This window comes from Alexandromys fortis, unplaced genomic scaffold, assembly GCF_014885135.2.
Source record: "Alexandromys fortis isolate MF-2015 unplaced genomic scaffold, M_Fortis_MF-2015_v1.1 scaffold_9, whole genome shotgun sequence".
In the NCBI taxonomy this organism is placed as follows: domain Eukaryota; kingdom Metazoa; phylum Chordata; class Mammalia; order Rodentia; family Cricetidae; genus Alexandromys; species Alexandromys fortis.
Window position 1 is genome coordinate 3,993,908 of NW_026067892.1, and position 17,107 is coordinate 4,011,014.

Consider the following 17,107-nt stretch of genomic DNA (forward strand, 5'->3'; position numbering starts at 1 on the left):
CTAAAATCTATGTAAAAAACTGGGTTCCGTGACATGTGCTAATCACCTCAGAGAGACAGGCAGATTCCTGAGCTTGTTGGTTGGCCAGCCTAGGCAAATCTATGAGTTTCAGGTTTAGTGAGATACACCTTTTCAAAAAAAAAAAACATAAAAGGTGGAGAGGACCAAGGAAAGACACCGGACATCCATCACTGCCTTTCCATCTGCAGGCAAAGGTGCTGACACCCACACTAACAAACACATGAAACACACCAGCATACCACACACATACGAAACACCACACACACACACACACACACACACACACACACACAAGAAGTAATATTAGTGTGTTGTTGATTGTTTTACTCTTTTGGGTCTTTGCACTTTGGGGGACCTGCCACCCAGTTCCCAAATAAATCACACAGAGGTTTATTATTACTTATAAATGTCCAGCCTTAGCTTGGCTTATTTCTAGCCAGCTTTCTTTAACTTAAAATTATCCCATATACCTTTTGCCTCTGGGCTTTTACCTTTCTCTATTTCTGTATATCTTTTCTTTCCTTCTTATTTCGTTGTCTGTGTGTGAGACCCTTCTTTTCTTGCTCCTCCGTATGTCTTCCCAGATTTCTCCTCCTTTTTATTCTCTCTGCCTCTATGACTATGATAGATAGTCCCACCTATCCTTTCTCCTGCCTAGCTACTGGCCATTCAGCTTTTTATTAGACCAACCAGGTATTTTAGACAGGCAAAGTAAGACAGCTTCACAGAGTTAACAAAAGTAACAGGAAAGAATGCAACACATTTTTGCATCATTAAAACTAATGTTCCACTGCATAAACAAATATAGCATACCTTAAAATAATAGTCTACAACATTAGTGTAATTGATAGAAAAACACATATAATACAATATAATTTTTAAAAGGTTTAAAATATGCAAAACAAGACTGTATTATTTATAGCCAAACACAATCTAGTTATGGATTCTGGAAGTTCCTGGGAATAAGCAAGTTCAAATCAAGGACAGGATCTTGAAGAGTGGTGGTGGCACACACCTTTAATGCCAGCATTAGGGAGGCAGAAGCAGGAGGATCTCTGTGAGTTCGAGGCCTGCCTGCTCTACAAAGAGAGTTAAGATGTTATGCCCGTGTCGGTTGTGCACCACGAGGAAGGGTTCAAAGTCTTTATTAAATCAACACGTAAGCAGGGTTACCAATCAATCAGGGATGCACAACAAGGGCTCAGGAGCCTTGATTTTCCTGGCAGCCCAGAGCAGGGACAGAAGTGGGGTTTATAAGCGCAAAACCATAAACACAGCTGTCAGGTTACAGTGACATTTACCCCCCATCAGGATCCAGGCAGTAGAAGCTTTCCTTAAGTGTTCCCTCATTGCCAACCAGCATAGAATGGAAGCCTTTCAGCCAACCAATCAGATTCATTTGTTCTTTCTGTTGTTAGAAACAGCCATAACGTTCTAGAGAACTAAGGGGCAATAACAGATCATTTCTGCTGTTGAAGGAGGAGGGTGGTCAGCCATTGGAAGGTTCCCAGTTCCCCTAAGGCTTGAGAACCTGAACTTTTGTTTTGTCCTACTGTTAAAATGGAGTCTGAAGTTAAAATGGCAGCACTTAGGACAAGGTGCTTTTGCCTGCTCCCTTCGCTCTAAGAGGAGGACAAGAAAGACAAGAGTGGGACATCTCCAGGGAAGTTAAGAGTCGACTGTGCTTCAGTTTAAGGTACACATTAGGCAGATGAATAGTTATTGTATTAGTCATTATTTCTCTCCATGTAGGTTAATGTTGTATGACACCTTTAAAAAACTGAAAATGTAAGTACTACATGTACAAGCAGAGGACATATAGGGATTATGGGGGAGGAGCAGTTCAGAAATGGTCCTTATTTAAAAAGCTATGAATTCCATTAACTTCCAAAGAGCTCCCCTCACCCCTCGTTTTTGAGATAAGGCAAACGTTGGTCAGGTCATTTCCATGTACTATTGGGCTACAAGTTTTCTGTATACACCCCTTTGTATGTTCTAAAACATTGAATTCTAAGGTCTGGGGCATTCAATGTCTCATCATATACATGTGTCATAGTGGAGGAAGTTTGAGGCAGTTGGTCACATCATGGATTTAGTTGGGAAGCAGAGAGAGAGAGAGAGAGAGAGAGAGAGAGAGAGAGAGAGAGAGAGAGGTGAATGTTGATACTCAGCACATTTGTCCCTTTGTAGTCTATCCAGTGTGTGCGTGTGTGACGTACTATCACATGCTACATGGTGTTTACTCTCCTACGCCTCAGGAGAGTTCTGTTTACTCGCAGTTTTCCTGTGCCTTGGGCATCCCAGGAGTGCTCTCATTGGCAGTCTTCCATGAACCAAGTTTCCTGCCAAAACTAATGAAGCTATTGTTTGAATCTTGGGGCCTACAAACATAATATAGCAACACGTATCTTCCAAATAAAAGCTCTGCCTCTGTTTAGCATTATTTCTCTTTTATTAATTATACATTTGTGTCTGTCTATATGTAGGTATGAGCAGGTGCCTCTGGAGGCCAGAGAGGCTTTAGATCCTCTAGAGCTGGAGTTAGATAAAACCCCTAATCTGAGGATGGGATCTGAACTCCATCCCCCGCCTGCTCACTCTTAACAGCTGAGCCACCTATCCAGCCCCTAGTATTATTTCTTAACAATGTATTTTCAAAGGAGTAACTACTAGTTAGGGTGTATGAATATATTCACAACTCTGTAGGATATTCTGTGTTGTAATTTGCTTCATAACTAGGTCAGAATATAAAGACATAGGTATGACATGGAAGGATGGCAAGGAGCCAAACCTCACTCAGAAGCTTAATCCATGGCAAAAAAAAAAAAAAAGGATAAGGAAACTCCAACAGGAGAGAGGTGCTTCTGACTCAGAATCCAGTCAATGACAGAATGGGCATGTGGGCTCACCAGCGTCTCTGCTACCAATGGCCTCAGTGAACACTATGGACCAGAAGCAGGTGGCAGTTGTGGGCAGTTTAGGAATCTAGATGACCTGTTCAGCATCTTGTATAAAGAACAATAAACAAGTTGGTCTCCGTCCCCTGGGAAGTGAGCAAGGCTTTCATCTTGCAGTGCTTGCTGGGACCTTATTTGTGTTGCTGCGGAAATACAGCCTCACCCTAAGCCTCATCCTCTCTCTTGCTACCTGGCAGCTCTTCCCGCCCATGCACTCTGGCTTATTTAAATTGATGTATCTATTGCAACAGTTCTCTTGGCTCTTGTTATCTCAGAGGAAAGAATTCAGTCAAGAGAGAGCACGGAAGCAGTTTATTTAGCAAAGCAAAGCAAGCGCCGCAAAGAGATAGAAACAGAGTGTCCCAAAGGGGGATGACTGCACAGTGGTCCTCTGTTGCGGACTTGAAGAATATTTTTATATAAATACTTATGAGATGGGTGATGATGGCATAGTCACGGATAAGGTGACTTTCTCCTTTACAAATCCCAGCGGACTGGGTCTCTCCTTTAAGATGATTCTTCCCAAGATGCTCTAGAAAAGTTCTAGAAAAGCTCTAGGTGATGCTCCCCAAGAAGGGGGAGGGGCCAGAAAGAACCATGACGTAAATGACATTAAAATAAAGCTATTTTAGTCACCAAGCAAAAATATCTGACAAAAGCACCCCAAGGCAGGAAGGGTTTATTTTGACTTCCAATCCCAGCAGTCGCATCAGTCATGTGATTGCGGAAGAGGCTTGAACCATCTGGTCACCTTGTGTCAGAAGGTGGGCAGTGGACACGCATGCTTGTGATCAGCTCAGGTCTAGTGTTCTTCAGTGCAGGGCCTGAGTCCACAGAATGGTGTCTCCTAGAGTACAGTGACTCTCTTGTCTCAGTTAACGTGATTACCTAGACAGTGCCTCACAGACTCGGCCGGAGGCTTGTTCCCTAACTGATTGGAAATCCCATCAAGCTGACTCCACCTTCAAGTACTTAAAGACTGTTCGCTCTAGATTCCAATTTCTGCCTGGAAGGTGAGTTCTCGGAGAACAGCCCCGACCCTCAGCCAGAAATGTACTGTCATAAGCATCGGCTTGGTTATGAAGAGGAAATGACAAACTGGGAGGAAGTGTGTCACTGTGGAAGTGGGCTTTGAGGTCTCGTATATGCTCAAGATACTGCCCTGTGTGTGTGTGTCTCCGTTTTTGTTTGTTTATTTGGATTTTTTTTGGTAGCTTCTGTAACTTGCTTACGAAGACACCCAAAGATTCTTTTGGGTTGCCTCGACCACTTAGTTTGGCCGAACAGACCAGTGTTTTTCTTGCTTGCGTGGATATTGAAGTCCTCTTGAGGTTTTCGCCTTTAAAAATCCTTTCCCATAGCCAGGTGCGGTGGTGGTCCAGGCCTTTAATCCTGGCATGGGGGGGGGGCAGGGGAGCGGGGGAGAGGGTGAGCAGGAAGGCTACATAGAGAAACAAACAAAAATCTTCCTTGTACCCTTCCTACACGACACACCTGAGATTCGGCTTTAAGGACGTTGTCCTGCTAGCAACAAACAATAAAACCTTAATTAAAATTGGATTAAGTCTGTGGTCTTTGTCCTAGGGGTCTCAAACTCCACACCTCCATCACATCGGTTTTCTTCAGTCTTCCCAGCCTATCGCCAATCAGTCACAGAGCAAACTAACGCGGCGAAATAATTCAGTTCCTCAAATGGAACAGTAAGCAATTTCAGGAAATGTAAAATTATTCAAAAACATTTCTAGCAATTTACAGAGTCATAGTCCTACGCTGCTCCCCTCAAAGGTTTCCTTAGGAAGGAGCTCAAGTTACTGGCACAAGGACACTGGATTCTCACCGTGTTTTATACGAGTATAAAGAAAGGGTCAGGGTCCCCAACCTCTCAATTACCATCTCCAGGTTAATGCCGTTCTGTGCTCAGAACCCCCTAAGCGTGGAGTCACTTCTCGGACTGCACGGGTGAGTTATATGATGGGCGGGCCCTTGCCTTGCAGCACCCTACAGCGAGGCACCCCGCGTGAGCCAGCGCGAGGGGTCTTCATCTAACCTCCCTTGTACTCTTAACGGCTGAGCCTGGGTGGCAGAGAAGTCTGAGCGCAGCTCTATCAGAGCTGCCGCGTTGGGGAGCCGCTTTGCCGGTCTAAGGTTCGAGACTGCCAGCCACCAGTTTGCAGGAAGGCAAGTGAGTGGTAGACGCAAAGCTTGGAGTGGCGGTGTGGCGGCTACCACCTGGGAGGTGTGGGATTCCTGCCCACTTCCGGTGGAGTAGCTGCTCCCTGTCAATCCATCCTCGATGGGCAACTGACTCCACATCCTGGCCTGTCCCTTCTTTAAAAATTACAGTTAGGGGTTAGGAGTGAAGCACCTGGCAGTAAACGGTTGCGGGGAGAAGATGAAGGAAAGAGCAAGGAGGGACGGGGAAGGAGAAAGAAGAGAAGCAAGGAGGGAGGAAGAAAAGATGGAAGGAAGGAAGGAAGGAAGGAAGGAAGGAAGGAAGGAAGGAAGGAAGGAAGGAAGGAAGGCAGGCAGGCAGAGGGGGAGGGACAGAGGAAGGAAGGGACTCAGAGAACAAAAACCAGAGGCCGGAGAGATGCCTCAGTAACTAAGAGTACTTGCTGCTTTTGCTGAGGACTTGAGTTCTGTTCCCAGCACCCACATCAGGAGGCTATAACTCCAGCTCTGGTGTGTAGGAGTGTGGAGATGGCTCAGCACCCTCTTCCCGCATCCTCAGGCATATGCACATATGTGCACCTGTTCCGGGCACACACATACAGCCATCTCCCCTTCCGGGCTTGTGTTCTATTCCTGAACTTTCTCCCACAGTCCTAACTTTTCATCACAGAATTCATGAAGGCTGCTGAGCTAACTGTGGCTTTTCTGGCTTCCCTGCATGTGTCCCTCGCAAAATTCACCTTCTGCATAAAACACACCCCTCTCTCCGGCCCTACAGATCCACCACATCTCATCTTCACTGGAAAATATTTTTACCCGGAACTTTCTCTGCTTGACAGTCTCTCTCAGTCTTTTGTCCCTCCCTCCCTCCCTCCCTCCCTCCCTCCCTCCCTCCCTCCCTTCTTTCTTTCTTCCTTCTTCCTTCCTTTCTCTGCTTTTTCTTTTAGTGAATTTATTTGCTGAGTGTTGGTGTTTTGTCTATATGTGTATCTGTGCACTATATGCATGCAGGGTACACACAGAGGCCAGAGGAGGGCTTCAGATCCTCTCAAACTGGAGTTACAGGTGGTAGCAACCCACCATGTGGGTGCTGGGAATCGATCCAGGTCATCTGGAGGAGGATCCAGCGCGCATAACTGCTGAGCCATCTCTCCAATCACTTTCTATTGACATTCACCAACCTTGGCTGTATCTAACAGTCTGTCTTGCCGATTTGTGCATTTTGCTTCAGAGGGATTCCTTGATTTTAGATGTAGTGGTTAGGTCCAAAAGAAACTGGGACAAATGGCTAACTGGTACCTATTAGCACACCAAAGTGCAGGCCGGCTTCCAGACTCTCCCAGCATCACAAATACCTTTACAGAGTTCATGCTGACATTCCGACTCTTCTCACCACACCCCTACCCTAAATTTCTCCAGCTCTTGGGCTTCCCTTCCCTTAGTTTCTCATCCCTATATAACCCTGCCATTTTAGCTATGCACCCTCGTAGCACCCGCTGGGCCCCCTCTGTCTAGGTCCTCCTCTCTTTTGTCTTCCTCTTTGGCTCTCTCCTCCTCCTGGCCATGTTCAGTCTGCTACACTTTCTTTCCTTGCTCCAGCCTCTGGCTGTGCTCTCCCTCATATCTACAATAAAACCTTCCCTCTCAGCCAAACCTTTGGGCAGTTGTTTCTTCACTTTGTACAGTAGCTGCAGCAACCCGACACGCAGAGAACTCACAAAAATCAGGAAAGAAGTAGTGCATTCAGAGTTGGGGCTATAGGAATGGGAACCAGAAGAGGCAGTGGGATGTAGCTAACTATGCATGCAACACACGACTGTGCAGCTAGCGCCTCCAAATTGTGGAGCCTTGCTACTTCCTATTGCTTAATAATGCATTTCTTATTTTATTTATTTATTTACTTACTTGTTTATAAGACAGGGTCTCATTCATACATTCACTATGCAGGCCAGGCTGGCCTCATACTTGTGACAATACTCATCTTTTAGCCCCCTGAATGCTGAGATTACAAGTTTGAGCTACTTAATATCTGTGTTTCAGGATATGTGATCACACTGTGAAGCCTGAGATTGTGTTATTTACTGGAAAAACCTGTTTCTAGTTGTGCTGTGGCTCAACCCTAGCACACACCTTTAATCCAAGAGTTTTCTGTTTATTGTAAACAGGATTAAATAAAGTCAGCCACAGGTCAAGAGGCAGAGCAAGCAACTAGTTGACCAGAAGGGAACAAGAAAAAAAGAAATAGAGACCAAGAGGGAGTCAGGGTGATGGATAGAGAGATGCACAGGAAGTAGAAGGGAGGGACATTCGGTTTGAGGGGTTTTTGTTTGTTTGTTTGTTTGTTTGTTTGTTTGTTTTTTAGATGGTTGAAGAGAGAGGGAGCTTTTTTTCAGGGATGTGAACAGAGAGGGAAGGTCAGCTTGGTGCTTTCTCTGTCTCTCTGAGCTAGCTGGCTTTCACCGCAGCATCTGGCTCTTGAGTCTTTCTTGGTAAAACTGAATGGCTGAGATTTAGTTACAAATAACATGCCTAGGTTAATTAACTCTTCTTAAAGCATTCCTCTTAGAATCGGTAAAATGCTGCACCCACATATGAATACTTTTAAGGTTTTTGTACAGTTGTATCATTGTGCAATGTGCTATAGCTTGGTTTTCATGTTTGTTTATTTGTTTATATTTACTTATTTGTTTGCTTGGGACAGGATTTCCCCGTGTGGTCCAAGTTTCAATCCACAGCCTTCCTGCCTCTGTTTTCCAATTACTGGGATTACAGATGTTCACCAGGTTCTTTTAAAAAATGTAGCAATGAGCCAGGCGGTGTGGCACATGCCTTTAGTCCCATCACTAGGAAGGCAGAGGCAAGCGGATCTATGTGAGTTCGAGACCAGCATGGTCTACAAGAGCTAGTTCCAGGACAGGCTCCAAAGCCACAGAGAAACCCTGTCTCAAAAAACCAAAATAAATAAATAAATAAATAAATAAATAAATAAAATTAAAAAAAATGTAGCAATGTATCTTTTGTTTTTAAGGTTTACTGTACTCATAGCTGTGTCCGGGTGGCTATGTGCACCTGAGTATAGGTGCCCATGGAGCCCAGAGGCATCAGGGCTTCTTTGGATTTGGAACTGGAGCTGCAGGCAGTTGTGAGCCACCTGATACAGGTCCTCAGAATTGTACTTGGGTCCTCTGTACAATCGGGAGTGTTCTTGACCTCTAAGCCATTTCTTCGGCCCACAGCAATGTGTCTAAAGACCTTTCCATACCTTTATGTATCTTTGTCTCATTCCCCTTGTCATTGATGTCAGTATTAAAATTTTACTGAGTGGAGAAAGAGAGCATAATTATGTAACAAATCCTTTACTAAGGAAAATTGTAGTTTTTTCCAAGGTATTTTTCTTCTTCCTTGTTTTTGTTCATATATGTATATATATAAACACAAATATATAATGCATATGGATAGTAAATTAATTTCTATTTGCTGAGATTGCTTTTTCCTTTTCAGTTATACAACTTACTAAAAGTTTCGAGACAGTTTAAAAATACTTATCTGTTTAGTATGTGTGTTTATTTATGTGTGTGTGTGAGAGAGTCTATAGGAGGTGCTAGTGGACTCTAGAAGGCAGTTTTGGATCCCCTGGGACTAGAGTTGTAAGTGACTGTGAGCTGCCCTGTGGGTATTTGAGAGCTAAACTTCGGTTCTCTAAGCCCAATAAGTCCCTGTAGCCATGGACCCATCTCTCCCACACTCCCAGAAAAGAATTTTAAGTAGGAAAGTAGAATGATTGATCTAAGTTTAGAAAGATCCCTACATGGGCTGGAGAGTAGACGTAGTGGTTAAGCACATGGACTCCTCTTGAAGAGGACTGGGATTTGATTCCCAGAACTCATGTGACTGCTCACAGCCACCTGCAACTCCAGTCCTGGGGTTCTGAAGCCCTCATCTGATATATGCAGGCACCAGGGACTCACACGGTGATGAACAAGCATGTAATCAGGGCAAAACACTCACATACATAAAAATAACAAAATAAAGTTGGATGGTGGTGGCTCACATCTTTAATCCCAACACTCAGGCAGAGGCAGTCAGATCTCTGAGTTCGAGGCCAGCCTGGTCTACAGAGCTTGTTCCAGGACAGCCAGGGCTGCACAGAGAAACCCTGTCTTGAAAAGGCCAGAAAAAAAAATCCAGAGTAAAATTAATTAATTCAAAAAGAAAGATCACTACGGTCTCTCTAAGTAATTAGGAAGACCCAAGACAGCTCTGAACGTTCATTGTCGCTAAAACAGGAGGCTGAGACCAGCGTGCTTGCAAGTCTCCCTTTGCCCAGCTCTGAAAGCACACAGATCTCAATTCAATTATCTAAAATTGCCAGGGAATAAACTGTGTTGGGTAATAATGTATTCTGAGACTTTATTGTGTGCTTCTACTTAAAAAACCAGGATCCATTTTGAGATGGAAAATTCATTGAGATTTATTGCATACTGATTTCTTAATGTAGTATGATGATTCAGTTTGAGTGTAAATAATAGTGGCTAATTAAAAGAAACCAGCTAATTTGAGAATAATAGTCCTTTCTCTCTTATCTTTCTCTTTCTCCTCTTTCCTCTTTTGCTCTCTCTCTGACAAAATTTCGCTATCTAGCCCTGAGATACACTATGTGGAGCAAGCTGGTCTCCAACTTGTAGCAACCCCTTTGCCTCAGCCTTGTGAGTGCTGGGATTAGGAGTGTGTGTCACTGTGCCTGGCCTGGAGAACGACAATCTTCCTCTTCTCCCCTCTTCTTCTCTTGTGGGATTGGGGGTTGATCCGAGGGTCTCATGCCTGCGAGGGAAATGGCCTACGGCTACATCCACAGCCTGAGAGCTCTTTTTCATTTGTTCGGTTTGTGAACAGGGTCTCTCTCTCTAGAGCCCTGACTGTCCTAAAACTTGTTATATAGATCAGGCTGGCCTGGAACTCAGAGAGATACATCCGCCTGCCTCTGTGGCCCGAGTGCCAGGACTAAAGTGTCGGTCACCATTCCTGGTGCCCGGGTTCTTGCTTGTGCTGTCTTGCTTTTCTTTTGGGACTCCTGAAATAGAGTCTATGAAGCCCAGTCTGGCTTTGAATTTACCATCTTACTGCCTCAGCCTGTTGAATGCTGGGATTATAGATGTGCGCCATCATACTAGACCAAATGCCTTAACAGTCATAGCAACTTTTGTTTGGTGTAAGATTGTGTTTTATTTCTGCGTGTGAATGTTTTGCCTGCATGTATGTCTGTGCACTGTGCACATGTCTGGTGCTGAGGAGGTTAGAAGTCTCTCAGATCCCCTGAGACTTGAACTGCAGGCAGTGTGTGTCACCACATAAGGGTGCTAGGCATTGAACCCTTATCCTATGGGAGAGCAGCCAGTGCTTTTAAACGCCAATCATCTCTCCAGCCCCTGGTTATTTTATTTTAAATTATTTTTGTGTTTAATTATGTGTCTGTGTGGACGAGCTTGTGAGTGCGGGAGCTGAAGGAGGCCCGGAGAGAGCACTGAATTCCCTGAATGACAGGCGGTTGTAAACCACTCTGTGTGAATGGTGGGAGCTGAACTTAGGTCCTGGGCAGGAGCTGTATGCACAGACAACCGCTGAGCCAGAGATTCAGTTGAGCCAGAGATTCAGTCCCCTGACAGTAACGTCCTGGGGACCCAAACTCAAGCTTTTCTGTTATTCAAAGAAAGCTCTGTAACCACTGAGCCACACCCCCAGTCCCTACTGATATATTTATATTTATGATGGGGTCTCATATAGTTCAGGCTGGTGTCATACTCACTATGTAGCTAAGGGTAATCCTGAACTCTTAACCCACCTGCCTCTACCTCCCAGGTGGTGGGATTACAGTCTTGTGCCACCATCCCTGGCTTATAATTTATTTATTTTACTTGGTTATTTTAAAAATCATTATACAAAGCAACAGAATTCATAACGGCATTCTTTTATACTATCCCAAAGATGTCAGCTTCCTAACACCATAGCAAAATCAAGTGAGCACTTAACCTTGAAAAAACAGTGACCTTAGCTGTCACTAAAAACAATCCCCTCCCTAGGCCTGTAACCTTAGCTTGTTCGTGGTAAAGAAGTGGATGATTTTGTTGTTGTTGTTGTTGTTATCTGTCAAGCTTTAAGGGAGGTGTCTAAGTTTACTCTCTGTTTGATAAGCACCATGATCAAAAGGAACTTGGAGAAGAAAGGGTTTATTTTATGTTTTCAGGTCACAGTTCACCACTGAGGGAAGTCAGGGTAGGAATTCAAGCAAAAGCCTGGTGAGGACCCTAAGCCAAAGCTGCTTACCGACTTGCTCTCCTGCTTGCTCCCAACCTTCTGGTGAACTATCGACCCAGGCTTCCAGCCCAGGCCCGCCAGCCTAGGGATGGTAGCACCTACGGTGGGCAGGGGCCCTCCACTATCAATTAACAACCAGGAAAATGTTCTACAGACAGGCCTACAGGCCGATCTGATGTGGGCAATTCCTCAGTTGAGGTTCCATCTTCCCACCCAAAGGGTATCAAATTGACAACCAAGATTAGCCATCACTGGGAGAAATCAAAACACCTAATGGTCAAGTTATCTGCACAAATCTCAGTGAAAATACTTTGTAATTCTAGGTTTTAACGTTGAAGATCTCCACATTGAAAGATGGAGGCTGAAGGTGGCGAAGCACCACCTCCTGAGAGCGAAGAGGCTCCTCCTCCTTCTCCTCCTCCTCCAACTCCTCCGACGGAAGCTCCGCCTCCTCCCTCTGAGGACGACACTGCCCCGCCTCCTCCCGAGGAGCAGGCCCCGCCCTCCGAGGAGGGTGTGGCCCCACCCCCTCTGGAAGAGGACTCGCAGCCGGCTCCTGAAGGAGAGGCCCCGCCCACCCCGGACACAGACGCCACGCCCATCTCTGTACAGGACGCAGGTCCTTCAGTGACTGACTACAGGAGTCTGATTCCTTCAGACGAGGAGCTAACGACCGACGATGCAGGGTCCAGCCAGAGCAGGGTCCGACCGAGGCTCGCCCCGAGGCCTGTGCAGTCAGTGCTGTCGGATGGGCTTTCTCTTTCTCAGTCTTCCCGGCGCTCCTCCAAGTACCGCCGAAGTATGAGTGGCATTCCAAACCTCCAGGAGACCCTCAAAGAGAGACAGGTTTGCTGCTGATAGGGCTTGTGGTGGGAAAGCTCTGAGATTTTCCATGGTTTGAAAATACATTTTTCTTTCTTTCTTTGGTTTTTCAAGACAGGGTTTCTCTGTGTAACAGCCCTGGCTGTTTGTAGAACAGGCTAGCCTCGAACTCATAGACATCCACCTGGCTTTGCCTACTGAGCGCTACATTTTCTTCATACTTAACATTTTTATACATGTTTTCACTTCTTTTAGGCAAGATTCAGAGAAGCAAGGGAAACCCGGAAAATGAGAATTGATCCCTCATACAAATACATATTTGAAATTCTAGCAGAGAGGCTTGGGCTGGACATGGTAACCGTGGAAGAACTAATTTTGGATTGCCCATCGGTAAGCTGAAGTCTTGCCATCATTTGTTTTTGTTTTCCCCTTTATTTGGGGCTGTGTACTTGTGTGGGGGTGTGCAGGAGCTTGGGTGTGTTCCCCCATCACTCTCCGTGCAGGGGATGTGTGCATTAAACAAGAGGCGCCATCATGAACAACTGGATGGAAACAGGGTGTGATTTTCAGAAACAGGATTGCTCTGTTGGTCTCATGTCCCAGCCACGGTTCCTGAACTTGTTTACGGAGGAAACCAGATGGGCGAGCCACCTTGTTTTCCCGCCTGAAAATTGCTAGGCCATTTTGGCTCCCTCTGTACTGGAATCCTCGCGTCTCTGCAGGAGGTGCAGCCACAGCTCTTGGGGCCTGCGTGTGGCATTCAGGGACAAAGGGGTGATGTGAGTGAGTGGGACGGGACAGCAGGGTCGGAGAGCCTGCCTTCATGATCACCGGCTGGATTTTTGGGCTTGCGGGCCCTGTTGCCAGAAGACTTTCCCATTGGCTATCATGCTAGCGCGGGAGTGGAGGAGGAAGCTTGTGCGTGCAAACCCTCTGTGTTACTACTTTTCTGTTGCCATGTTAAAATGCCAAGACCAAAAGCAACTTAGAGAAGAAAAGATTTGTTTTGGTTTTGCTGCTCCAAGAGGGACAGAGTCCATAATGGTGGCAAGCAGGGAGGTGACAGGAACAGGAAGCTGGCTGGTCATGTTTTTCTCCATATACTGGAAGCAAACAGAACAGGAAGTAGGGTCAAGCTATAAAGCCCCTGACCTGCTCCCCACTGACGTACTTCCTTCAGCAAGGCTGCACCTCCGAAAGGTTCCATAACCTCCCCAGAGAGCACCATCACCTGGGGACCAAATGTTCCAAGTCCTCAGGCTGTAGCCAGGTCTCATTCAAGGCGCCTCACCTTCCACTGGCTTTCCCGGAATATATCTCACCGTTTGGGGTTGTATGGGTAGTACTACCTTCAAGGCCTCCACGGATGAAGTCACACTTTGCTTAGGACCCAGGAAATAGGAACACGGATGTTGAAGGGAGCATCAAGCCAGAGCAGGTACTTCCTGCTCTCTCTCTGCTATCACGCTAGCGTGATATTAACGTGTAAGAGGACCTCAGGTTGACCCCCAGAACCCATGTTAAAAAAACAAAAACAAGATGACCACCACTACCACACAACCAACCTACCCTACCAAGCAGCCTGGCTCAATGGCACGTCCTTGTAATCTCAGCTAGGGAAGCAGAGACCTGGGTCTCATTGGCCGACTGGCCCAGCCCACCTGGTGACTTTCAGAACAGCAAGAAACCCCTTCTTAAACAAAATAGGTGGACAGCACCTGAGGAACCTCCGAGCTTCCCCTCTGGCCTCCATAAACACCTCCCCCCCCCCACACACACACGTGTGCATTGACGCCTACACACACAGGTGCACGTACACACATGTACCTCTTCATGTGACTGCCCCATCTACACAAAGTTTGAAAGCCACGGCCCTGGGGAGTCCGGCTTTGTGGTACCCCATCTTCTGAGCTGTAAGCGGAGAGAAAAACTCTCCTCCAAGAGAGACTTCCATATGGAAGCAGAGGAAGGGAGAGGCAAGCGTGCTAGCTTGTTATTTCACTTGGGGTGTCGACCCACGTCTGCCTGTGTGGCCTCTTTCACCTTCTGCTTTCTGAGAGATCACACTGACCCTTCAGAAGTTGAATACAAGCTTCATGTTCATAAGTGTGGAAGAGTCTCATGATGATACTTTTTTTTTAAATATTAGTTTGGTTACAATATGGGTCGAGTTATACTTGCTGAAAGGACTATTGCTTACTTAAATAATTTCTCAAGCAAAACCATTAGTAGAGGGTTCTCTGTTCTTTTCTTAGATTTATTTATTATGTATACAGTATTCTGTCTGCATGTATGCCTGCAGGCCAGAAGAGGGCACCAGATCTCATTATAGATGGTTGTGAGCCACCATGTAGGTGCTGGGAACTGAACTCAGGACCTCTGGAAGAGCAGCCAGTGCTCTTAACTGCTGAGCTAACTCTCCAGCTCCCAGCCCCAACTTGGCTTTCTTTTTTTTTTTTTTTTTTCTTCCAACTTGGCTTTCTTAATAGTTCCTTGTGTTTACCTCCACATGGGCTTAACCTCTCTTACGACATTCTTTAAGGCTGGGCCAAGTAAGTAGCTAGGAAAAGCTTTATGTGTAGATCATTAGCGTAGAACCAACCCATCTCAGTGGGATCATTTAAATCCCGGAGTTAGGGGCCAGCCTGGGCAGTATTGAAAGACTGTCCGTCCCTGACTTCCTCCTTCCTTTCCTTTCTCTCTTCCTTCCTCATGTCTCTCACTTTCTCAAGTCTCAGGCTTTCCTACATACTCCATACTGGCCAAGAACCCCATACATAGCCCCGCCTGGCTTCAGCCTCCAGAGAATGATTATAGGTATGTGTCACCATACCCAACTGTGAGATATTACCTCTTTAGGAAGCAGGTTGGTGGTGGCTGGAGAGATGGCTCAGTTGGTTCAGTAAAACACTGGCTCTGCTAGTAAAAATACCTGTGTTTACTCTTGAGAACCCGTGTAAAATGCCAGGCATAGCGGAACGGAGACAGGCAGATCTCTGTAGCAGACTGGACAGCCAGGGGAGCCTTATGTAGCGAGATCCAGGTCAGCCTGTCTCAAGCAAAAACAAAAACAAAAATGAGGTAGATCCAGAGGAATGATACTCTAGGTTTACCTTTGGTCTACACACACACACACACACACACACACACACACACACACACACACCTTCCCATGTGCATGTGCATACATTCCGCAGTCATCTTCCCAGCCAACCAGTCAACCAACAGTCCAAGTGTGCTGTTTGGGCTTTGTCGACTTGATACAAACCTAGACATACCTGGGAAGAGAAATCTCTGTTGAGGAATAGCCTCAATCCGATTGGCCTGTGAGCACATCTGGGGATGGGACTTTTCTCGACGGCTTGATAGTGTCCGAGGGCCAGTCCACTGTGGGCAGTGCCATCCCTGGGCAGGTGGGCCAGGACTGAACAAGAAAGGCAGCGGAACAAACCAGGGGAAGCAAGCCAGCAAGCAATCTCTTCTTCAGGTCCTTCCTCCATGTTCCTGCCTTGCTTCCCTTGATGACGGGCTGTAACTTGTAAGATGAAACGATTTATTTTAATCTCCCCAAATTGCTTTTGGTCATGGTATTTCTCAACAGCAATGGAAAGCCAACTAGGACTCCACGCAATGAAATTTACCTGTCCTCCCTGCCGTCTCTAGTGGAGTTAAGTTAGTGGAGTGTCTGCCTTTTTTCACACGTTCCTGCTTTCTGATCTATCTATTCCCACCCTGCCCCCACCAGCTTTCCTTTTTACTTTTTATTTTGAAGAGAGGCTCTCTCTAAGTTACCTGGGCTGGCCATGAACTCCCTCAGTATCCCAGGCAGACCTTGAACCTGTGATCCTTCTGCCTCAGCTTCCCGAGTCTCGGGGATCACAAACCTATGCCACCAGGCCTTTCAGGAAGGTCTTTTCTTATTTTCTCAGTCTGAGAAGGGGCAGGGATGAACTAAGGTACTTGAAGCAGCACTACTTGAGTTATTTCCCTGGAAGGCCAGTATCATTTTGTTGATCCTCATTTTTTTTTTCTTTCATTTAACAGCTGGATCCATTCAGCCGTTTTTTTGAGAAAGGCGGATGTAAGACGCTGAAGTTTTTATATCAGGAAGGAGAGGCTCCAGGTCTTGGTAAGGATGTTTTCTGAGGGCCCTGGGCTCCAAGTGAGCTGGCTAATGTTAAAGTGTGGCCTAATTTTTCCTCTTAAGCTTAGAAGATTTCCACTTTTACAGCAAAAACTTGACCAGAAGCCCATTTAAAAAAAAGTGTTTGAAGGGTTGGAGATGTGTCTCAGCTATTAAAAGCACTTGCAGCTCTTTCAAGGGGACCTGGGTTCATTTCCCAGCACCTACATGGTGGCTCCCAACCATCTGTAACTCCAGTTCCAGGGGATTTGATTCCCTCTTCTGGCTTCCAGTGGCATTGCATGCATGTGGTACATGCATGCAAAAACACAGTGAAGTAAAAGAAATCTTTAAAAACATTATCTTAAGACTACTCCAGGGCCATCAAGATGGCTCATCAGGTAAAGGCACCAGCCACTAAGCCTGGTGACTGCACTTCAATCTAGGACCCACATGGTCGAAGGGAGAAGCAGTCCTACAGGGTTGTCTTCTGACTTCCACATGCATGCTCCAACACATATGTATGCCAGCAAAACATAAACGTAATTAAAAAATTCCATTTTCAGAAGCAATCATTTGAGACCTTGCTGTCAGGATTTGGGGAGAGATACCAGAGACATTCCAACCTCTACTGGGAAATACACTTTTCCATTAGAATTTAATTGCAGTTTCCTGGAACAGGTGGACCATTTTGTCCATA

General features: G+C 45.9%; 1 protein-coding gene across 1 annotated transcript in view; it reads left to right on the top strand.

Moving 5' to 3' along the window:
• The first annotated feature begins 1,510 nt into the window (after positions 1-1,510).
• Dnah8 (dynein axonemal heavy chain 8) overlaps positions 1,511-17,107 on the top strand; it is a 242,096-nt gene continuing 226,499 nt past the window's right edge. The window contains 4 exon segments of the mRNA XM_050139863.1: positions 1,511-1,717; positions 11,786-12,308; positions 12,540-12,674; positions 16,329-16,413. Coding sequence (XP_049995820.1) covers positions 11,817-12,308; positions 12,540-12,674; positions 16,329-16,413 — 712 coding nt within the window. The 5' untranslated portion in view covers positions 1,511-1,717; positions 11,786-11,816.